The sequence below is a fragment of the Xenopus laevis genome, chromosome 7L (genome assembly GCF_017654675.1).
Source record: "Xenopus laevis strain J_2021 chromosome 7L, Xenopus_laevis_v10.1, whole genome shotgun sequence".
Lineage (NCBI taxonomy): Eukaryota > Metazoa > Chordata > Amphibia > Anura > Pipidae > Xenopus > Xenopus laevis.
Window position 1 is genome coordinate 73,275,578 of NC_054383.1, and position 24,853 is coordinate 73,300,430.

Consider the following 24,853-nt stretch of genomic DNA (forward strand, 5'->3'; position numbering starts at 1 on the left):
TGAAAAATCAAACCTGCTTGATTGAGATTTGGCTGATTTTTGGCCAGATATTGGTTTGGGAGGCACCAATAGAAGGGCCCCATACACTCACCCATACAGTCTAAAGGACCTGAATCAGCAGCTTAAATCTGCCAATGTATGGCCACCTTTACTACTTGGAGTGTGGCTGCAGTAGGCTATTATTGCAATGACCATTTTACTAAAAAAAGGGGTCTATGTTAACTGTAAAATCTTCAACAATCCAAAGTAGGGAAGAAGCACACCAATTCAGCTAGGCAATGCCTTTAGCACATTAATTTGCAGAAGTATTGAACGCACAAGCTTTCGGGGTCCAACCTGAATCGTGAAATCTTAGCATTTTTAGCTCAGTGTTAAACTTTGTAGCCCCTTAAAGGAAAACTATACCCCCAAAATGAATACTTGAGCAACATATAGTTTATATCAAATTAAGTGGCATATTAAATAATCTTATCAAACTTTAATATATATTTAAGTAAATATTGCCCTTTTACATCTCTTGCCTTGAACCACCTGTTTGTGTTGCTCTCTGTGCTGCCTCAGAGATCACCTGACCAGAAATACTGTAACAGGAAGAAGTGTGGGAGCAAAAGACAGAACTCTGTCTGTTAATTGGCTCTAACAGATATAGTTTGTTTGGTATTTTGTGTGCACTGTGAATCATACGATCCCAGGGGGCTGCCCCTATTTTTTAAAATGGCAGTTTTCTATTTATGATTATCCAATGGCACATACTACTTAAAATTATATCATTATGAAAATGGTTTATTTACATGAAGCAGGGATTTTAAGAGCTGTTTTATGCAATATATTTTAATAGAAACCTACATTGTTTAAGGGGTATAGTTTTCCTTTAACCTCTTTATGTGCCAATATATTTTAATTAAACTAAATGTTAATCTGACTCAAGTGGAGGAACTGTTGTACCTCAAAATATTCGCCTAGTCAAGGTTCTGATTCTAAGGCATTGTTTTATTATTCCATACATAAAGCTCTAATATTTTCTAGAAAGAATACATCTGTTTGACAGAGAACAGATGAGTAAGTATGTGTGTGGGGTATAAAATACCTAACATAAAATTGTTAGTCCATGAAGCATAACAACATTTTGGTACTCTCCTTGGAAAAATGTAAAAACATTTTCAAACTGTATTCTTTCTTTCAGAACATAAAGGGGAACATTTACTTTCCTATACATTTACTTCATTCTTATGAACAATAACATTATGTTCTATTTGTTTTCAAAAAGTAATTCCATATCTTCAGAGTTCTCTCTGGTGTACATGATCTCACCACTGGGTGTAATTAACCGGGCCCTTTTGTTTAATAGGCCTGGACTAATGACTCACATTGAAATCCCTTCTGTGTCATACAGAAGCAAGAAAGCATAGGGATAATGTTTTAGTATGAGGTAGCAATTATTTAAAATGAAATCTGAGCAGCCAATAATTTCCTACACAATGGTATGATATTTTATCGATATAATAAAAAGAGGCTTTCTTAAACTAAATTCATTTGGTTACAATTGATCAGCCCCTACTGAGACTTAGGGGCAGCCTAAAATGAGAACAGGCATAGTATTATATTAGTTTTTCAGCAAATAGCAATCACTTTTAAGGTGTATAAAAGTTTGATGCCAGTTTGTTAGTAGACAGTATGATCTACAGTATAACTGCTCTCAACATTCATGAACATTAGGGGTACTTTTAGGTTGCACTAATATTAAAAACAATTCAAATACTGATTACTTACCTTATATATACTCTTTATATATATATATATATATATATATATAATGTATATATATACAGACAGATATACTTAAAAGAAAAAAAAATATGTATATATATATATATATATATATATATATATATATATATATATATATATATATATATATACAGTACATATATTATATACAAATGTATGGGGGCAACCAGCTTAGAATTATAAATATGTAAAATAAAATACTGATACACAAACCTAACTTGCATTGGTGCAATGAAGAACTTCCTATGTGAAGTGCCTGGTATGCATTAGCATTTTTGCATCTACTGTATACATATAGGTTGGTATGCTGTTTTAAACAGATAAAAAAATATAACTCTTTGGGCAATTCCAAATACATCACTAGCCGCTCAGTATTACAGAGAAGAGATTGAGCAGTCAAAAACGGTACTATAGGCCACATTTAGTAATATACACTGCTAGTAATTTAATTTCTAGGTAAAAAAAGAAAAATTCTTTGAGACTGAATCAATAAGGCAGGTCTACAATAACTGTGCTGAGGTTACTAGCAAGTCATACTAACTGGAAAATTTAACTATAGTCCTCATTTAGTAATTTACACTTGCTAGTAAGTTAATTTGGAGGTAAAAAAAGTAATTCATTATGAGACTGAATAAATAAGGCAGGTCGGTCTACAATAACTGTGCTTAGGTTACTAGCATGTCATTCTAAGTGGAAAATACAAACATAATGACACTATGGAGTATAAGGAAAGGCATTTATGCATTTATATGCCTGTGGATCACTGGATCTTCTGCACACACACACACACACACACACACACACACACACACACACACACATATATATATATATATATATATATATATATATATATATATATATATATATATATATATATATATATATATATAAGATCCAGTGAGATTGTAACATACATTTCAGTAGATTACTATGATAAGCCTGCTGGGAATTTACTAGTATGCTATCTTCCATCCTTACTTTTGAGTTTAGAACACACATGTTCTTCCCCTAAGCTTTCAACAGGAGGGTATTGACACAGTGTGCCATTCAAGGGCCATAGCAATGGAGACAGAGGACCCACGATTTGCTGATCCAGGAGAGACTACCTGCCTGAACACAATTTTAATATTTGTGTGCAAAATATACTGTATAATGTATCCTAAATTTTTGGCTCTACAAAAACACAAAATTCAGAACCTTGGCATTCATGAAATAACAAGTTGTACAAGAGACTGTGTTAATGAATAAAATGGCATTGCTTTGCATGTTGTCATAACGATTTAGAAAATGTGATCTTATTTAAAGGAACATACTGCAACTGTGGAAATAACATTCTCTGACAAAAACACAAAAAAAAGGCGTAAATGAAACATAATTATCTAGATCTATAACAGCTGTAAGAAAATCAGGTGGGAATCCCATTCTTCTGCCCAATGATGTAAGACAGGTGAAGACATCATCTTGATAAGGCACCAAAGTAGACACACATTGAACATGGGATGGTGGATATTCACCTGGACATCATGCATCCATACCTGGTTCCATACTTGTTCCTGACTGCATGTTCGGACCTGTTTAAAAATAAAACAGGTGTCTATCGCCTTGAAAGGCTAAAGTTTTGGCATGCTACTAAACAACTCTAATTATGCAGGGCTAAGTGCCAATATTTCAGAAAAATACAAAAATGTTTCTAGAAATATAGACCATAATAACTAATTCAATTCTATATATATTGTGTCGAATTCAATGAACAAAAAAAAAATCAAGTACTTAAATGAAATAAATAAAAATAACTTATACACACTGGAAATTGCAATGTTCTAGTTGATAACAGCATTTTACTCTTTTTAAAGGCAAAAACAAAACCACAATGAATGTGAATTAATTTTGTCATTTAGGGCATCCAACTGATATTTAGTAGTGGCTGTTTAATCATATCTATTTATGAACAGAACTCACATGGTATATAACTTCAATATATGTTTGTAAAAAGTAGCCGGGCCTTGATGCTGCAGATTACGAACTAACTCTACGACAGAAGGTGACATACACAGATTAAATCAATAATCAATGCATGCATGCTGGCCCATTAATTCATATAGCTATCAGTGAATTTAAGGAACTAAAACTTGGAGGCAGGTTAGAACATTTTATCTGTAGGCCAGTGATATAAGGCTTCTCGTACGCTATCTGTTTGGCCCATTGGCCAATCAGCCAAAGAGTGTATGGGATCGGCCTTGGTATTGCTACCTTGACACCAAAGATATATTAAGTAATGGAGAGAAGAAAAAATAATTCAACAGTTTTATTTAATCTTGTCAATGATTATGACAAGATCTTGGACCTATCGTACTAAAGAAGCTGGAAATTAAATGAAATTTAATTTGTGTATATTTTTCCTATTTGTGTCTTGCGTGATAGGTGTTTTCCATTGTTTCCACTGTTTGCATCCAGATTACAAGGACAGTTACAACTGTTATTTTTTAAATGGGAGCATTTTAATTGGCTAAAACCTTACTTGACAGAGAGAAGATTGATTTTCAGTGGCACTTTCCTACATAGTTTTTTTCTATTTGTCTCAAACAATGCAATTTTGTTTTTAATCCATGTCAGCACCAAAAAAATACCAGCAATATTTTCCATGGCAAAAAAGAGACTGCCAGATAGCACTGACTTTTCCAATGTATAACATAAATGCAAACATCTAACCAGAAAATGCTTCTGACAGATCGCAGTGAGTAACACATGATAAAGTCGCTATTCCTAGAATTAGTTTAGGAAATATGGGTAGGTCATTGCATGATTATAATATTCTGTGTGCAAACCCATACTTCTAAGTATATGGCATCCATGGCAAGAAAAAGATATTTGGTTTAATTAATGTTAATGGCCATTAGTTAACCATTTTATGGTAAACAAATGGCTTTCTAAAATCCTAATAGTAAGAGTAATCATATGATAAGTGTCTAAAGAGAGAGAATTATTTTTTGGAAGCTGCCACCATATTTATTAGGCCAGAAAATTACCCCATAGTTGTAAGCAGGAATGAGCATTGAGCTCAGAACTGGAGAGAACAGTACATGAGGTCTTTCAAACTCAAAATGGCTTGAATTCAACTCTAAGGGAGTTAATTACTAAACCACTATTTTTCTGTCTTATGTTTAACATACTTAACGTAACGTACTTAACAGACATAACATACTTAAACATACAGGAACAGATTTATCAAAGTGTGAATTTAGAGCTCACCACACTAATAGGCGCAGATTTATCAAAATATGAAAAGTTCACCACAGAAAAATTCACCCACGTTCTATTCACTCTATCATGTAAAATTTAATTCCTGAACCAGCAAGTGTATTTTTTTAAAGTTGTAATATTGGTGTGTAGGCAGCCATGTCAGGTCATTTTGCCTGGTCATGTGCTTTCAGAAAGAGCCAGCACTTTAGGATGGAACTGCTTTCTGGCAGGCTGTTGTTTCTCCTACTCAATGTAACTGATTGTGTTGCAGTGGAACCTGGATTTTACTATTGAGCACTTTTCTTAGATCTACCTGTCAGCTGTTATCTTGTGTTAGGGAGCTGCTATCTGGTTACCTTCCCATTGTTCTGTTGTTTGACTGCTGGGGGGGGTGATATCACTCCAACTTTGCAGTACAGCAGTAAACAGTGACTGAAGTTTATCAGAGCACAAGTCACATGACTTGGCACAACTGGAAAACTGACAATATGTCTAGCCCCATGTCAGATTTCAAAATTAAATGTAAAAAAATCTGTTTGCCTGTTTGCGTTTTTAAAAAAAATTTTTTTCCCATGATAGTATCCCTTTACTTTCACCCATTGGTAAATATGCTTGTAAGCTTGTGGTGAGCTCTAATCTCACACTTTGATACATTTGTCCCACAGAGCATATTATGTTTAAAGTGCCCATTTAAATACTATGGCTGAAGTACAGTAAACTGTTTTACAGTAAACTAAAACATATGCAACAAGATATTAAATGCATTTTATGATAAACTTTCAATACTATAGAGTTAAATACAAGCAATTATTTTACTTGGACTAACAATAGTCTGAATATTATGTCTATTTTACATGAAGTTGCCATAGGCAAGTAAAATGAAATAAATAACGTTCCCTTACCAAAGTTTTAGAAATGGATGGTGGATTCTTTTTTAAATATTTCCACAGAACTGGTACAATTTATATTTAATTCTAAGATCAAACAGTAGAGAATTAGCACCAGGAACACTACAAATTAGAACGGAGAGTGATTAAACCAGATCAACACGTTTCCCAACCTCATAGGGTTGTCTCTGGTCATATTCAGGACCATAGCAGTATGGATAGAGGTAGTGTTTCCTAATAACTTTTAATTCAGTTTCTAACTTGCTTGGCATTTCTTTTGTAGTTTTTTCAAGTCTCTTTTCAATGTTTGATTCCTGTATTGAATTTTAACATTCCTCAGTGTCACATAATTCTCCAAGACTGGAAATGAGTTTACACAGGGAAATCTATAAAATGTGCTAGTTGCTACTGCGATGGAGTCCTTTAGAAAGTATATTGATGAGGCTAGCCAAAGTGTTTATCAAAGGGAGGTACTGTACAGTATCTGATCTGTATATGCAAAAACAAAACAAAGTGAAAGCCCTTTTTATAACGTATACACCACAATGTTCACTATTAGATTTCACCATGTGGGTGAGACCAATGACTAGCTCAAACCCATCTGGATTTAAATCACATATCTCTTTGACAAAATCTGACTGACAAGGCCCTTGTCTGTGCTTGGGTTGGAAGGTGCCCAAGGCTAATTGCAAAGAGTTCATTTAGTTCCGATTCAATCTACATGACAGCGGCATCTATAAATCAGACCTTAATGAGAACTATCCACCTGCCTGCCCTAGCATTTAATAATGTCTGAGCTGGCTTGGAGACTCTCCAACCGTCTAACATCTGTTAACTCTTTCTCTGACAAAGTGCCACATATCAGAGGTTTTAAAGACACTTACAAAATCAGGCAGACAATCTATTGTTTTATTTCTTAACCTTTTTTGCACCAAGTTGAAATCAAAGAAATACATCAGTAGAATGAATACACTAACCCTATTTGCTGATCTTTGGGTCCCATCCAGAGTAAATGATAAATAGAAACTGCTTGGCGTAAAGGATACATAGATTAAATATGTCATAGAGATCTGCTAATGAGGTTATTCATTTACAAACTATGCTATGGTGCTAAGCGGCATTGTTGTTGGTGGCATAACTAGCACAGTTGTGCAGTAGGTCGGAAGTGAATATTTAAACAGTTCTACATAAATGTATTCACATTTTATAGCACAATTATTAAAAATAAAGGGTATGGAAAAACATTTACAAAAATCAGAATAATAGTTACATTTCTGTCAAATATATTATTGGTTTGGTTTCCATAATATTTATCTGCTTTAAGCATTTTAAGCCCTTCAGTTAAAACTTAAAGGCAAACTATCGTGAAATGTAATATACGCCTCATCACAGTGAATTAACAAACTTTCTAAGTACAATCAATTAAAAATTCTGTACTGTTTCTGAAATAATCAAGTTTTTCTAGGTCGGCCCTACCTGTCAGTGCAGGACCACTGGGGATTAAGTTGCCCCTCCTGGAGGAAGGGCAAACTGAATAAAAAACTTCTCATCTCCCTCCTTCTTGGAGTCTCCACCTCTTCCTCCAGTTTTTTCAGTTTGTCCTACCTAGGAGGCAGCAACTCTCCTCTCTCCTACAAACTACAAGAATTTACAGTATTTAGTTGAGCCCTATATGTAGAGTGCTCCTAAAGATACTACTGGAACCTAGTTGAGCCCCTTATGGTGTGCTCCTAGGTGGGTTTACATCAACGTTGACTAAGTATCTATGATCACCTTTGGTGAGTATGGCTAGCAACAGAGCATTTAGGCTCGTATGTTGCAGAGTGCTCCCCGTGGGTTGAGCCCTGTGAGCATGCTCTTTTACTGTTGAGCCCTCACAACAGGTGCGTTAGTGTGCTCCCACCCAGGTTGAGCTCCGCACAAGACTATTGCTCATTGCAAGCTACGGTCGGTCAACAGCCAGAGCACGGTCTGAACTCACAGGTACGACCTTAGCAGTCAAACACGCCGGATGACAACAGTGGGATTCTAAGACCGCATTGGCGCACATTCATCTTACGCCTTGGACATTACAAAACAGGCAACCCAGAACCACGAGAACCTCCACTCAAACACGGGTTACAAACGTTTTAGATCATCTTGGCAACCACAGGCTAAATCTACAAATAAATCCCCTGCGACCAAGAACCAGGAGTCCTGACCATTCCTCTACAAACCAAGTTACAGTTATATTGCCCCTACATCCAAAAACAACTCAAGTAGGAGGCAGACTAACCACCTTGGCAAGCTTCCGTAACAGACCCTTAGGTACTAAACATCATACAAGAAGGGTACAAGATTAAATTTATATCAAAACTTCCCACAAACAAGTTTACACCATCCATATTACAAAAGGACCACTCCAAAAAGGTCGCACTTCTAAACATAGTTCAAGAAATAATTGACAAGCAAGTATTTTCCCGAGTACCCCAAAAATTTCACTTCAGAGGGTTCTACTCCAATTTATTTCTAGTGCCAAAAATAGGACGGAGGTTACAGACCAGTCCTCAACCTTCATCCTCTCAACAAGTATGTCAAATACGAGCGATTCAAGATGGAATCTCTTCCAGCTATCGTCAAGACACTAAAGCATCATGCATTTATGACAAAAATAGACATTCAGGATGCTTATTTGCATATCGCAATCTGGCAAAATCATCAAAGATTTCTCCGTCGTCCTGCACTGACCGTACAGGCCTACTAGAAAACGATTTTTCAGGTAAGAAAATCTTCGTATCTTCACTATTCCTCTCTCAGCATCTGTTTCTCTACATACTGTCTTCATGCAGCAGTTGGGTGTCAGATAGTCATTGACAGTTATATCTAATATATCTTATAGGGAGGGGCTTCCTTTCCATACAGATGCATTACAGCTCACTCAAATAACTGATTCTAACAAAATAACTGCCTTTTGCACAAATCCTGCATGTAGAGGGAGACAAGATTTCTGGTGATTCTAATAGAGTGAGATCTAATACATCTTCTATACAAAACGAGCCCCCCCTAGAAGATATATTGGATCTAACTGTCAATGCGTATCTGACACCCACCAACTGCATAAAGATTGAATGAAGATAAACAGATGCTGAGAGAGGATATTGAAGATAAACTTGATTATTTCAGACATACTACAGAATATTTAATTGATTGTATTCAGAATGATTCTTATTTCAGTATGCTGAAGCATATATTACATTTTCACATTCTCAATAGTTCCCCTTTAACAAATGGCTCCAGAAAGGTTATCGGAGTGTTTATACAGCAAAAAACAAACTGATTTTACCAAATAACTTTTTAAAGGGATAGTGTCATGGGAAAACATTTTTTTTTCCAAAACACATCGGTTAATAGTGCTACTTCAGCAGACTTCTGCACTGAAATCTGTTTTTCAAAAGAGCAAACGGATTTTTTATTGTGAAATAGGACATGGGGCTAGACATTCCCCCGGTCATGTGACTTGTGCTCTGATAAACTTCAGTCACTCTTTACTGCTGCACTGCAAGTTGGAGTGATATCACCCCCTCCCTCCCTCCCCCTGCAATCTAAGAACAGAACAATGGGAAGGTAACCAGATAACAGTTCCCTGACACAAGATAACAGCTCCCTGGAAGATATAAATCCAGGTCCTACTGCAACACCTTCAGTTACACTGAGTAGAAGAAACAATAGCCTGCCAGAAAGTAGTTCCATAGTGCAGTGCTGGCTCTTTCTGAAAGCACATGACCAGGCAAAATGACCTAAGATGACTGCCAACACACCAATATTACAACTGGTTCAGGAATGAAATTGTATTTTGTAGAGTTGCAGGATGCTTAATTTCTGTAGAATCTAATACTACATAGGGCCGATGACTGCTGGATGTCCTTGTCTGAGAAAGGAATCCATAACTATCTCAGATTTACACATCTCCAGCTATTCATTAGGTAGGTAATCCAAAATCTCCCACAGGGAACCTTATTTTGAAAATTCCATTTATATCATTCTGAAATACTTTTTAGTCCACATTTTGCAGTTGACTTCAAACTTCTCTCTTTAAATATGTGGTTTCTCGCATCTTTTTCCATCTCTTCAGCTCGATTTTCTGATCTTTAAGGAAAACTAGAAAGTGCTCTTGCTTATATACACTATATACACTACTAATCTGTGTAACGGAAACGGGAATTCTAGAGCACCAACAGCAATAACCATATTCTAAGGTAATTAATTTGTATCTACTAGTTAAAACAAGTAAATTTAATTGTGAAGTAGTGTGTTAGTGAATTCATTTTATGCCCTTTCATAAATATGCCCAACACACCAACTGGACAATGGCCACCTTGGTAACAGTTCTCCAAAAACTGTATTTTCTTTCTATTTGTAATTTTACACACATAGAAAAATATCTGAAACAATCTGAGAACCCTTCTGCTGACATAGATTGATGCCTTGCTTACACCTCCTTAGACATCTCACCCACATGAACCAGTGTGAGCAACAGAATACATTAGAGCCAATGCAAATTAAATGTACTTCTCACAGTTTGAAATCTACAGTGCCCTACCTGATATTTTAAAAATGATAATCTCTGATGGAAACGTTGAAAAGCATAATTTAAAAAAATGCTTTTTAAAACATACACAGTTTTCATCATGTATAATATTATATGTAATTCAAGATTATTCTTGTAACATACATTAAAAAAAAGTGTTTTTCTTAAAGGGGTACTAAACTATAAAATCTTCTTGCAATACTGTCTTTAGTACACAGGATACATTTGAGAAACAATTTATCAAGTTTCAAATATTTACAGTGCCATGTATGCATAATGTAGGTTTGGCATCAAAAGCACATACTGCATTAGTATATAATGTGGAATTGTGCTATAATTAGCTGTTTGCCAAAACATCACTTTAAGGAGGTTATTTACTAAAACCAAATTTATCTCATATTTATTTACAAAAAAACATGACCAAAAACTCCCATGCCCGATTTTACCTTATTTAGTAATAAAAAAAACTCAATAAAACTGGGCAAAAACATGAATCGCTTGAATTTTTTGGGCTTTTTTCAAAATTGCTAGAATTTTTCAAGTTTTTGCCCTGAAAATCCAGAAAAAGTCAGAGGCTAAACCCAGCGCAGATCATGAAAAGTTCAAATTGAAATATGTGCCTCTCCCATTCACTTATACAGAACAGGTCTGAGATGACGGATTTTTGGATTTGGGCTTTGTGGAGCATTGGTGTATAATTAATCTCTAAAAATTCTAGTTTTTTTCCCTCTAAAAATTTGAGCTTTCTAGTGAGAAACATTGCGATATTAATAACCCCCTCAATGTTCATGTGAAATATATTCTGCACAACCCTCCAAGCTCTATTTTTCATAAGGGTCAGAAGTAGTAGGGGAAGGGATTAGTTGGCAACCAATACTACATTTCAGTATGGTGCATTTTTCAGAAATATCAAAGAGAGATTCTTCACTAGTGCTATTAGGTGGTATTCATACAAAATGTTGTAGTAACAACATTAAATGTATTTTACAACACTATTCAAACTATTGCATATTGTCAAATAACCTAAAATGTATCTTCAGAGCATGGAGAGATCCTGGTGACTATAATTTATATGCTGGTGGCAACCAAGATTTTAAGAGGATTGATTTATATGAACTGAAGTCTGTGCTACATCCTTTTTGTCTGCTTTATTACTTAGTGGCAAGGATTTGCCACTCTCTCTGCATTAGTGGTTAACCCCTGCTAGTGAAATGTCCCTGTGTTGGTGACTGTGTTTTGTACACTGTATCACCAACAAATAGAGTGGCTGTGGGGTAAAGTCTATGTATAGATGGGTCTTGGTTAGTAACCAGCAGATTATTAAAGTACAGCCCCATGACTGGCAAGAAAGTAAGCATGGTAGGCACTACATTTAATACATTTGGAGGCTAAATGCCAGGGTAGATGTCAATATTGAGGTAAATATTAAAATTGTGTTTGGAGCATGGTCTGTTACATGCTTTGATAGACTCTACTAGAAGGATGCATAGTTTATACTGCAGATGTACTATGAATAAAATCAACTTACAAATAAGTCCTAGCAGTAAGGTTCTGTAATGGAGTTCATATATACAGAATCATGGAACTCGCCACATACACTTTATTGATTTGTACAACATTCTGGGGAAAACAACCACCTTCGTTGATAGTACAAGGTCCTTCCACATGGGAAAACTCCATTGGAAAAAACAATGTGATACCACTGAAAAAGGACTTAATGAAGAGGACTATGTGAACAACGTGGGATAGAAAAACAGTTATGAACACCTTAGGATGACATCCTATGCTAGTTTCTGTGCTAGGACTGTTAGTAGTAGCATGACATTACGGTGCTATATTATTAATTGTTGAATTGCTTTTGCATAGAATTGCCTTCTTGTTCAGTTACTTGGGGGCAGATTTATCAACATGTGAAATTAGAGCTCATCACAGAAAAAACTTTTGAAAATCACATAGGAATGAATGGAAAGTGTGTGAGTTTTTTGTGGTGAGCTCTAACTTCACATTTTTCAAAAATAACAAAATTGTTTCTAAAATCCTGTCTTAATTGTACCCTAACCTTAAGATTAAACTCTAATTTGTAGGGCGCTCTAATACTATTGTACTCTGTAAACCCTTGTTTGTTATCCACCATGTAGTCCCTGTTTGTTATAACTAAGGTAAAGCACTGCGTATCTTGTTGGCGCTATTTAAATTGATGATGATGGTAATTTTTTATTGGCCTCCATTTGCCATAGTTGTAGTGCAGGTTTCTATTTCTCCAACACTGTTTTTCATTTTCACAATAAAACAGTATTCGGGAGTAGAAAGTACTGTATATAAAATAGGAATAGTAAAGTGTTTATGAGTTAGCTTAACCAGCAAAACAGGGCTGTGTAATACGTTACTGAATAAGAATCTTTAGCTTCCTGCAGTATGCAGATGTTGTGTGACAAATGTGTACAAATACTGGAAAGATGGGGAGGTGCAAGTTTTGTATGTTTGCATGTGAAATGAGAAAATCCGTACAAACATCAATATCATTATCTACTAGCAATCAATCTTGATGCAATTATGCCAGGAAATTAGATTGGATGCAACTATTACTATTTGCCTCATTGAATAAAATGAATATTAAAGACTGTGTATTATAGATAAATGCACAGACAAAATATTATGTGCAATTTTAACACTTTCTAAATAAATAAATACATGGAAGATAGTCCTTGCTTAAAAGTCAGAAACATGTACCCTTTAAATCCACATGTCCCAGCAAGAAACTAAAACTAAAAGTGCAGTATGTAAGTACAAGGAATGCAATCCACAAGCAGGAGATCACCTTGAAGGCACCTCTACTACATTACCCAACCATAATAACATTACAGACAATGTAATGAAGTTGCTGTGATAAACGGTAGCAGCTGTAATATGTTACTTGCCCCTCTGGCATTGCTGCATTGCACAAGTAAGATACCAGCAAACAACAGTTTCTTTACAATTCATCTTTTTCTGCTTTGTTTTGTGTTGAGTTTGCTAAATGTAAAAAAAAAACGGAATGTTAAAATAGGTTAATAGACAAGCTTTATGAAAGGTTAAAACCTCTAACATTTGCGAAACTTGGCATTCTCTTTATTTTGCTGTCAAGGTCACAATATTTTTGTAATTCTAATGCCAAATTAGACTGCAATTTGCTGACACACAGTGCAGTGTTTACTGGCAGCCTAATTCAGAATGTTTTGATGTTAGTACAGTTTCCATTGTAAAATGATTTCAACATCAGTGCAAAATATGTTTAAAATCTGGTTGCATTGGCGCCTTTTATTAACAAGGAACATATGGAATACTCTGGAAAATAGATAATGCAAGGGAAAGGAAAGTGGTCTTACAACAGTTATAATAACTTTGAATTCCTACAGGACAATGTATCTCTTGGGAAATGCCTGTTCAGCTTGGCTTTCACTGTCACATGGTTCGCTTGCTGGCTTTTAAGTGCCTGTGTGCTTCAGTAAAGCTGGCCACAGAAGCAAAGATCCGAACGTACTAATCAACGTACGATTGGACTTCCCCATCTCCCGACCTGCCACTAATCATTCAGATCAAATAAAGTAGAAAAGAACAGATCAGCCGATGTTCTACCCCTGACAGCAATCGTACGAAAGTTATGTCTGACCAAAGCTAGTGACAGTCTCCCTCTGAAAATCGTATGATCGGCAATAAATGCAGAGATATTATCGGCAGCCGACAGAAATCTTTTAACCTGTCCGATCGACCAAACGACCGATCTCCGCCGGAAAATCCCGGCCCGAAAATCGCACGAATCCTCGATTCGTACGATTAGATCTTTGCGTCTGTGGCCAGCTTAAGCCTTTTACTAAATTGGAGACATCAAGCTTCTTATGCTAGAACGGTACAATCTTGTATTCCTACTTCATACTTAAAATGTTTTGCAATGTGAAGTAATAACACTCTTGTGGGGGAATGTAATAAAAGTCGCAAAGAGAAAAACAATTAGCACAAATAAGAATAAAAAGTCTCATTTCCTAATGTAATACTCTTCCTTAAACTGTTATTACATTGAGAATTTTAATTGCGTATTGCGAATTTTAATTGTGCATTGCCCACTTTTAAGAAGTGTTTGAAGGTGTCGTAATCTTTTGGAGCACACATAACTTTTTCAGTAAGAAGTTTTATTATATTCACTGCGCACAGTAACGTAACTAGAGGGGAGCGGGCCCTGGCACGGGACGTGCTGCCACCCCCCTCCGTACGCTATTTTCTGTGTGTGTGCAGTGGAGCATGAGCTGCCGGGAGGCCCTGAGGGGGTGCAGGCCCTGGCCCAATTGCACCCGATGCTTCCCCAGTAGTTACGCCACTGACTGCGCACTGGCGCTAACTATAGAATACGCAAACTTGCTTTCACTGTCAGAAATGGTCGCTAAACAGTTTCCTGGTTCGCAAAAGCTATATTAAATTCGCACAAAGGCAAATTTGTTCGCACAGAGGCATAACTTTTTGCATTGCGAATATTTTTCCCGTTACCGACTTTTATTACATTCCCCTATTGGTTTCTTTTGCTGTCTGCTACACCTCCACTACAAATCATTATGCCAAACATAGGTTTAAGATGGAGTACTATACATACTAAATAAAATACAGAAAATTATATTCTTGTTGCTTTCATTTTTCCTACAATGTATGTTATCTGCAGATTTATAACCACTGCAGATAAAAAGCCCCCCCAGTGCAATTCAATATAATTTCTAATTATATAAGTTTGCAGTAAAAACAAATAACCAAGGGACATGTCAACTGCTGTAAGTTTTTGGACATGCTATCACACACTTTTACGTTTTATTTTACTATTTCGTAATTGTACATCGTAAAGTACCTCTATTACCTGATCACATTTAACATTTATGGAATTATTTATCAAAGGTCAAGTTTGTAAGGTTTTTTCTACCTCGAATAAACTCACAACTAAAATGTTTGCATATTTATGAAAAAAACCCAAATGTAACAAACTTCAATCAATGCAATTCTTGAATTGCTCGAGTTATCGGCTGAAAAATAGCTCAAACCGATCGAGTTTTCAAGCACAAACTACCAAAAAAACCCAGAAATCATGAAGGCTAAAAACATCTTCAAATGGTTCATGGGACCTCAGCCATTGACTTCTACATGCCCTCGACAGGTTTTAGCTGGAGTATTTTCAGATTCAAGCTTTTTGCAGCTTCGGGGCATAACAAAACTCCATTAATGTGAATTTTTTTTTTATCCTGAAAAATTTGAGTTTTCACCTAAACTACCTTCAAAAAATCTAATTCTTTGGGAAAAACAAAACTTGACCTTTAATAAATAGCCCCCTTAATTTAAGCATTTTGTACATCAGTACTGAGTTGTAGGAAAAGCATAGGAAACCTATTACTAAGCTGAAGTAACATAATAAAACAACAAACATAAAACAACAAAATAAATCTGAAAATCCGGCATCTCAGACCTGCCGGTTGTATATAAGTCAATAGAAGAAGTCTAAATGATATCCTGATTTTGCAATGGGTTTTGTGCAAAAATCCGAAAGATTTTAATGATTTTTTTGAATATTTTCCTGCACTGGAATTTTTCAGAAAAATGTATTGATAAATAAGGGGAAATAACCTGTGCAGATTTGGTAGGAGTATATTTCAGAAAATAATGAGACAATTTCGGATTTTGATAAATAACCCCCTAAGTATAGGGCTGTGCTACACATGCAGTGCTACATCTTGCACTAGAATGCAATGTGGTATGTGTAGACTGCACTAAAATCACTTGCTGTAAGTGCTCTTTAAATGAGTACTAAGGGGGACAATTTATATTTTATAATATAAAAATACACCTTATGGGGCACATTTACTATTGGTTGAATATCGAGGGTTAATTAACCCTCGATATTCGACCATCGAAGTAAAATCCTTCGACTTCGAATATAGAAGTCGAAGGATTTACCGCATTTCGTTCGTTCGAACGATCGTAGGAAAAATCGTTCGATTAAATCCTTCCAATCGAACATTTTGAAGGATTTTAATCCATCGATCGAACGATTTTCCTTCAATCAGAAATTACTTAGAAAGCCTATGGGGACCTTCCTCATAAGCTAACATTGGTGCTCGTTAGGTTTTACGTGGCAAAGTAGGTGGTCGAAGTTTTTTTTAAAGAGGCAGTAATTCGACTATGAAATGGTCGAATATTCGAACGATTTTTAGTTTGAATCGTTTGATTCGAAGTCGTAGTCGAAGGTGGAAGTAGCCAATTCGATGGTTGAAGTAGCCAAAAAAAACCTTCGAAATTCAAAGTTTTTTTTCTTCTAATCCTTCACTCAAGCTAAGTAAATGTGCCCCTATGTGTTCTATTTTGAATACTAATAATAACATGTAATATTTCACTATATTAAATGGGCCAAGAACACCATGGGCTCCCACCCATGAGTTAAAGGGATGGTTCACCTTTGTTATAAAATGTTATAAAATGGCCAATTCTAAGAAACTTTTCAATTGGTTTTCATTATTTATTTTTTATAGTTTTAAAGTTATTTGTTTTTTTTCTTCTGACTCTTTGCAGCTTTCAAATGGGCGTCGCTGACCCCATCCAAAAAGCAACTGCTTTGGAAAGCTACAAATATATTGTTATTGCTCATTTTTATTACTCATCTTTCTATTCAGGGCTCTCCTATTCATATTCCAGTCACTTATTCAAATCAGGGCATGGTTGCTAGGGTAATTTGGTTCCTAGCAACCACCTTGCTGAAACTGCAAACTGAAGAGCTGCTGAATAAAAAGCTAAATAACTCAAAAACCATAAATAATAAAAAATGAAAACCAATTGCAAATTGTCTCAGAATATCACTCTCTAGACGTCATACTAAAAGTTATCTCAAAAGTTAACAACCCCTTTGAGAATCCCTTCCATAGTGATGAACATGTCTTTGGCTACAGTATCTACAGTATATATATATATATATATATATATATATGCATATGTCTGTCCTGGTATAGTCTATAGCCTCCCCCAAAATTGGGTAAAGCAACAGAAAATGTAGGTATTTCATGTGGACAAATTTTCTGCTGTGTGACACTGTAACAATATACATAGTGCACTGCACAGTTTTTAGTATATAAGTTTATTTCAGCCAGCATCTGGATACCCTATCCATTTCAATTCAAATAAATAGAAAATATAGGTAAGTTACTGCCTTGTTTGAAGGACCTCTATCCTCTTGCTACATTTCTTTAACAAATATCGGAACAATTATCTACAAATTGATGATAAAAATGTAAGTCAAAGGTTAATTACCATGTACAGTGTGTGAAGTGAATATACAGTTGAACATATTTCTTCCTAGTTGAACATTTATTTAACTAAGAGACCTCATTTATAGTCAATGTGTGTTTGTTATTGTTTTTCAGGCACCTTATAAAGACCTGCAGAATAGATTATAAAGAAGCATTGATAGGATTGAACAAATTAACTGCAATAGGATGATAGGTCATGGAGCTGTGTAATGCCATTTCTGATTATTTATTTATATTTTTTTTTTTAAAATGAAAGTACCTTTTATTCATGAGGGTATGGAATTAAAAGTACAAAATACTCTCATGGTAACAAAAATGGTAATATAAATATTTTCCCTTCTGTCCCAAGTATATTTTGTCTACAAAAATACACAAAATTAAATACTGTCTGTGTTCATATGTAATTGTGGCCATATACACTGGGAAAATATATCCAAAAGTCATATTTTAAGTCAGGAAAAAGAACAAAATCAAGGGGATTATTTCTAAACATTTGTATGTGTTTTTTCCCACAAATAGCACTTTTTCGGCACTAAAAATCATGCATTTAAATTATGAGGTTAAAAATAAAATTTTTCGACATTTATTAAACAAAAAACACACAAAAAACTTATAAAACTCATATAAAATGTCAGCATCTAAAAGCTGACAGTGTCATGTAGAAGTCAATGATATCTGTATTTAGTAAATTGTAAAATATTTATCTAATTCAATGTTTTAGCTTTTTTTAAATATTTTTTAGTGCTTGTAAACTTGTAAAAAAAAATTATACTACACATTTGAGGTGTTCTACGTTTTCTCAAAAATGTATTCAATCATTTTTTATATTTGGATTTTTTTAAAAAAATAAAGAAACATTTGTGATGTTTTTAAAGTGTGAGTTTATTTGTGGTAGAAAAAACCTCTCAAAATACACACATTTGGATTACGATAAATAACCTCCCACTTTTGTGCACAAAAGGATATTATAACAAACTACATTTTTTATATTATATTCTGTAAATGTTACCATGCATTCTGTCTTTCACACTGTCTTTCAGATGTATAAATCCATGTAACCAAACCAATGAGGTGTAAAATTATTTACAGAATGAATTTTGCAAAAAAATAACAATGAATGAATAAAAATGAATGAATATCAGGCCTTTGACAAAGATGTGCAGGCCTATTTATCAAGTCTCATTTTAGTGGTTTTAAAATTACTAAACTCACTTTCACTAAAATCACAAATGCCATACAATGTATTAAAAGATCCGAACTGAAAAAGCACGAACAGAAAAAAGAGTTATGAAAAACTTAGCTTTATCGACTTGTCACAATAACTATGACTTTTTTGTATTGTCACACAAAATCCAGCGTCAAAAACCGAAAAATACATGAATCAAAGAAAGATCTTCCAGTTATAAAACGGACATCTGCCACTGACTTCTACATGATTTCGACAGGTGTTAGCTGGAGTATTTTGGGATTGGGAATTGCTGCAGTTTTTCAGGCATAATAAATCCTGGAAAAGTCATGTTTTTTCCCTCAAATTTTTCACATTTTTGGCATCAACAGTTGTGGTTTAATAAATCAGCCCCTTAGGGTACAGGCAAAATGCAGGTCAGGCACAACAAATGTGACTTTTATATTTGCTTGCTTGAAGTGATTTTGGCCAGGGCTAGATTTACATAGCAGGCACCCCTAGGTCTTCTAATGTTGGGCGCCCCCGTCCCATCCCTTTTATTCACGCAAATTTTCATAATCGGAACCGGAGCAATGAGGGAATAAAAAACTATTGTATCTCCTTAACATCCCAACTATTTCAAAAGCAATGTGGGTGTGGTTGAGCAGCATGCTGCCATAGGCCCGGGCCTAGGTGGCCTTTCCTATAATAAATTTTGAAAACCCGAATGATCATGCACAACTTGAAAAACAACTTCCATTGACATCTACATGAATTTGTCAACTTTTTGGGGCAGATTTATTAAAATGTGACATTACAGCTAGGTACAAAAAATGTACTCATCTTCTATTCTTTCCTTCCTTCTCCCTTTCTATTGTATTTAGAAGGGAGAACTCGTAACATTCACCCATTCATAAATACAAATCTAAAAATCCCATAGGAAAGAAGTGAGTGAATTTTTCTGTGGAGAGCTCTCATCTCATCATCATCATCAACATTTATTTATATAGCGCTGTCAAGATACGATTAATTTGCCCTTTAAGTTCAATAAAATTATTTTTAGAGTTTTTAAATGATTTGCTTTTGGAAATTAAGGGTCAGATTTATCAAGGGTCGAATTTCGAAGTAGAAAAAACTTCGAAATTCGACCATCGAATAGAATCCTCCGACATTTGAATTCGTAGTCGGAGGATTTTATACATCGTACGGTCGTATTCGGATCGTACTCCGATCTTACTTCGAATCAAATGATTTCCCAAAAAAACCTTTGACTTAAAAAAACTTAGCAAAACACACAGGAGGTCCCCCATAGGCTAAATAGCAATTCGGCAGGTTTAATTTGGCGAAGTATTGAAGTCAAAGTTTTTTTAAAGAGACGGTACTTGGATTATCGAATGGTCGAATATACGAACGATTTTTACTTTGGATCGAAGTCTAAGTAAATTCGAAGTCGTAGTATCCTATTCGATGGTCGAAGTATCCAAAAAATTACTTTGAATTTTGAATTTTTTTACTTTGAAAATTCCCTTGAATTCACTTCGACCCTTGATAAATCTGCCCCTAAGAGTTTTGGAAACTCAAATTTGAATTTGTGATTCGTGAATGTAGATAAATCTGCAAATTAGAGTTTTATATATATTGTGCCGCTTGGCATATGCTAGATTTTTGCAAGATTATTGAGGGAATGAGATAAAAGTTGGTAACTGAAAACCTATTTACAATGCGAAAAGTTATGCCTTTTCGCAAACAAATTTTGCAAATGTAATATTTCTTTTGCGAACTTGGAAACTATTTAGCGACCACTTCCAATAGTAGAAGAAAGTTTGCGAATTTTATAGTTTTCGCCAATGTGCAGTAAATGTAATAAAACGTCTTCCTGAAAAAGTTATGTTTTCTCCAAAAGATTACAACACGTTCAAGCACTTCTTAAAAGCATGCAATGAAAATTTGCAATGCGCAATTGAAATTTGAAATGAACAGTTTAAGGAAGAATGTTACATTATAAGATGTGAATTTTTATACTTATTGGTGCAAATTGTTTTTCTCTTTGCGACTTTTGTTACATTCACCCATATATATTCTGCTCATGTTTTTTTTACATAATTCATTGTGTAATTTAACATATCATCTGAGAGACAAAATACAGTTTGAGACAGAAGAATGGTTTCATTTACAGAATGGAGTTTGTAATATTATTATATCCTTGCATGCGCAATTCTTGTTCTTTTCTAAAAATATAGCTTTTGTTTTTTTCTTTACCAGTGAATACAGCCACAAGACAACAAGGGCCCTGTATTTTCCAGGTTGAAACAGCATTTATTAGTTTCAACTGGAAAGAAACAGGGCCTCCTAGTGCTGAGAGAGAGAGAGAGAGAGAGAGAGAGAGAGAGAGAGAGAGAGAGAGAATTTTTTTCTTTGGACATACTTTTGACACAATCAATTTAGTGTCCTTTTTATTCATCAAGCAGCTATGACATAAGTAATCAAAGAATATTTAATGGTCTTAAATGGCCATTGTCTTTTTAAATAAACATAAATAAATATAAGGAAATTCTATTTTGAAAAGTATATTTCTCCTTTAAAAGCTTACACAGAAGTTTTTTTTTTTTGAATATGCTTCAAATTGAATTCGATCTTACTTTGATTCGATTGATCAAATACAGCCTATTCACCCGCAAATAATAAATAAATAATAATACCGAATAATAATAAATTTCGGTTGGTATTTTTTTATTCGAATTTCGAAGTTATGGGAGTTCAAAAAAAATACCATTACTTTGAAATTCAACCCTTGATAAATCTGCCCCTTACATTAAGTTTGGACAAAAGGTTTCTTCCCTATCAAAGTTTTGTAGTGAAGTGGCTGGCCATTTGGTTAAAAAAAGAAAGATAATGGGAACAATTTTCTTGCTATGTGGTGTGCTAATTTCAGCTTCCTAAATCAACTGATATGATAATTTGCCTATAGGTGTTTATAATAGGAAAGGTGGTGTGAAACATTGCAGAGCAGTACACAAAAATTCAACCTGAATACTTTAGATTTTAGATCTGGTATAAATATTTTGTGAATGTCAGTATCATGGCTTTGTGATTAATTTTCACCATACAAGTACTAATCATACAAGTCTGCCCAGAAAATTATTTCTGCCCCAACGACCAACAGGTTTGGTAATTGTTTTGATGGATGATCACATCAAAATAAGGAAGGGGGGGATACTTTTTTATCTTTAACAAATATGTCTGTGTTATAAATATTAGGTAATTAGGTTAAATATTACAAAATATGCCATCTTGGTCAGACCTGAATCCTAAGACCCATAGCATAAGAGAAAAAAATAGAGAAACTTTAATTTCTCCATATGTCACTATTTTTGCAAAATGGTTCCACAACACCCATGGCATCTGGGAATAAGTAACATGGTCGCTGGGCCACTAGCAAGCAAAAAGCTTACTGCTGCTTTTCATAAAGTAAAGGATGCCATGAAACCAGCAGCCCGTAGAGCAATACTAACCGAAAAAAAATGTCACCCTACAGTTTTGTAAATGCTATGCTCTTTCAAGCAAAATTAGGTTACTACAGTATATATATTATAAATAAGTCTTGCATTTATTGCTCACCTTGCTCTTTAAGACGGATGATTTCTGTGTCAGATCCAAAGCTGTTCCATGCGGTACAGTTGTAGATTGTTTGAAAGTCAGCTCGCACTATGTTGCTGATGGTCAAAGTTGAGATGACACCCTCATCTGTGCTGACTGTCTCTACAGTATATCGTCCAGATGTCCCAGATTCTAGAACATTCTCTTTCCATGACCAGGCCTATTGAAAAACAAAAGATGGAAAAAGTTATAGCACTTAGCATTTTGGAGAATGGCAGTTTGCTACCATTTTGATAACATTCTGAAAAAGTATATTTGCTTTCTCCTGTTAAATAGAGAAATGTATGTAATGCAGACTTAAAATATCTAAGCAATTTCAAATTGCACCAGGGTTCACGAGTTACCAAGCAATTCAATATGTGAACTGACATTGCATTTCCACTTATGGAATCATTGAAGAGTTTTATTCTATTATTCTATTTCAAAATTCCATTTTAAAAATGTGGTTAACAGAAAAAAGTATATTTTTTCAAGGCTATATACTTAAGAAACACAGAATTGACCTTGGCTTAACCCAATGGTTTCAAAATAGATCTATAATAAATATATTGCCAGTGCATGTTGCTAAGCTATAACCTGGTGAACATGTGAATCCTATTCTCTTTATCTGGGAAAATATCTAGTATTACTATTCTGTTTCCCCAAAATACACTTTTCCTAATATTGCTTATTAATCTTCCACCAGGACAATTTGTTAGTCCCTTGATAATGCTGAGAAAATAATGATGCAGCCTCTTTTCATAGTTTTCATAGTTGGGGGAACTATGTTAGAGGAAATATAAATAGAAAATGGAGATATGGTGTTTTGGCCTTTATTTTTTTTAAATAAATCACTAAAACTAGAGATTTAAAACGAAATTCGACCATCGAATTGAATTACTTAGGGGCAGATGTATCAAGGGTTGAATATCGAGGGTTAAGTAACCCTCGATATTCGACTGCCGAATTAAAATCCTTTGAGTTTGAATATTGAAGTCGAAGGATTTTGCGCAATTCGTTCGATCGAACGATCGAAGGAATAATCATTCGATCAAACGATTAAATCCTTTGAATCGAACGATTTGAAGGATTTTAATCCATCGATCAAAGGATTATCCTTCGATCAGAAAAACCTTGGAAAGCCTATGGGGACCTTCCCGATAGGCTAACATTGGCCACATTAGGTGGCGAACTAGGGGGTCGAAGAGACAGTACTTAGATTATCGAATGGTCGAATATTCGAACGATTTTTAGTTCGAATCATTCGATTCGAAGGTCGTAGTCGAAGCAGCCAATTCGATGGTCGAAGTAGCCAAAAAAACCATTAGAAAATCAAATTTTTTTCCTCTATTTTCCTCTAATCCTTCACTCGAGCTTAGTGAATGGGCCCCTTAGACTTCGAATATCGAAGTTTTTTTCCATCAAATTTGGCCATTTGCAGTCGAAGTAAAATCGTTCGATTGAATGATTAAATCCTTCGAATCAAACGATTAGAAGGATTTCAGCGATGGATCTAACGATTTTTATTCGACTTCAAAAAACCTAGAAAACTGCTCTAGAAGGTCCCCATAGGCTAACATAGCACTTTGGCAGGTTTAATTTGGCGAAGTATTGAATTCAAAGTTTTTTAAAGAGACAGTACTTCGATTATGGAATGGTCGAATATTGAAACTATTTTACTTTGAATCAAAGTCAAAGTCAAAGTCGTAGTAACCTATTCAATGGTCAAAGTATCCAAAAAATTACTTAAAATTTTGAATTTTTCTACTTTGAAAATTCCCTCGAATTCACTTTGACCCTTGATAAATCTGCCCCTAAAAATATTTAGGCTTGTCTGAAGACAGAATTTAAAAAAACAAAAACCCTTTTTTTTATTTCAAAAAGGACAAATACATATTAGCTACATTTTCATTGTATGTTCTTAAATAATGTTCATACATTTTTGTTTGTAATTATCTGTACCTTGTTCATTCTACAGTTCACCTGAAAACATGAATTAGGCTGGAGACTGCTGCCTATTTGTTTGTGTGTGTAGGAAGATAAAGTAAAAATAGCTATACCCTGTGAGTTCTCCCACTCAGTTGACAGCCCTCAGGGTTTTATATTGACAGAAATCAGATCAAAGATGGCCTGGTTTTATTTTTGGATACTGAAGAAGTTACTGGTTGTTTTTTAAAAAAAAGTCTTAGCAAAGGAATGTAGCAAAATACTATATTTGCTTAGCAGTTCTGCATAGGAAGTTAACAAATACTGTATCTAC

General features: G+C 34.8%; 1 protein-coding gene across 2 annotated transcripts in view; it reads right to left on the bottom strand.

Moving 5' to 3' along the window:
• Positions 1–24,853, bottom strand: part of LOC121395536 (kin of IRRE-like protein 3) — a 729,825-nt gene that overhangs the window by 30,243 nt on the left and 674,729 nt on the right. The window contains exons 12-13 of one of the 2 annotated variants that reach the window (XM_041569177.1): positions 22,576–22,774; positions 3,327–3,362 (exon numbers count right to left, since the gene is read on the bottom strand). In XM_041569177.1, coding sequence (XP_041425111.1) covers positions 3,327–3,362; positions 22,576–22,774 — 235 coding nt within the window. The remainder of the gene's footprint in view (positions 1–3,326; positions 3,363–22,575; positions 22,775–24,853) is intronic. The other variant, XM_041569178.1, reaches the window with a different exon arrangement.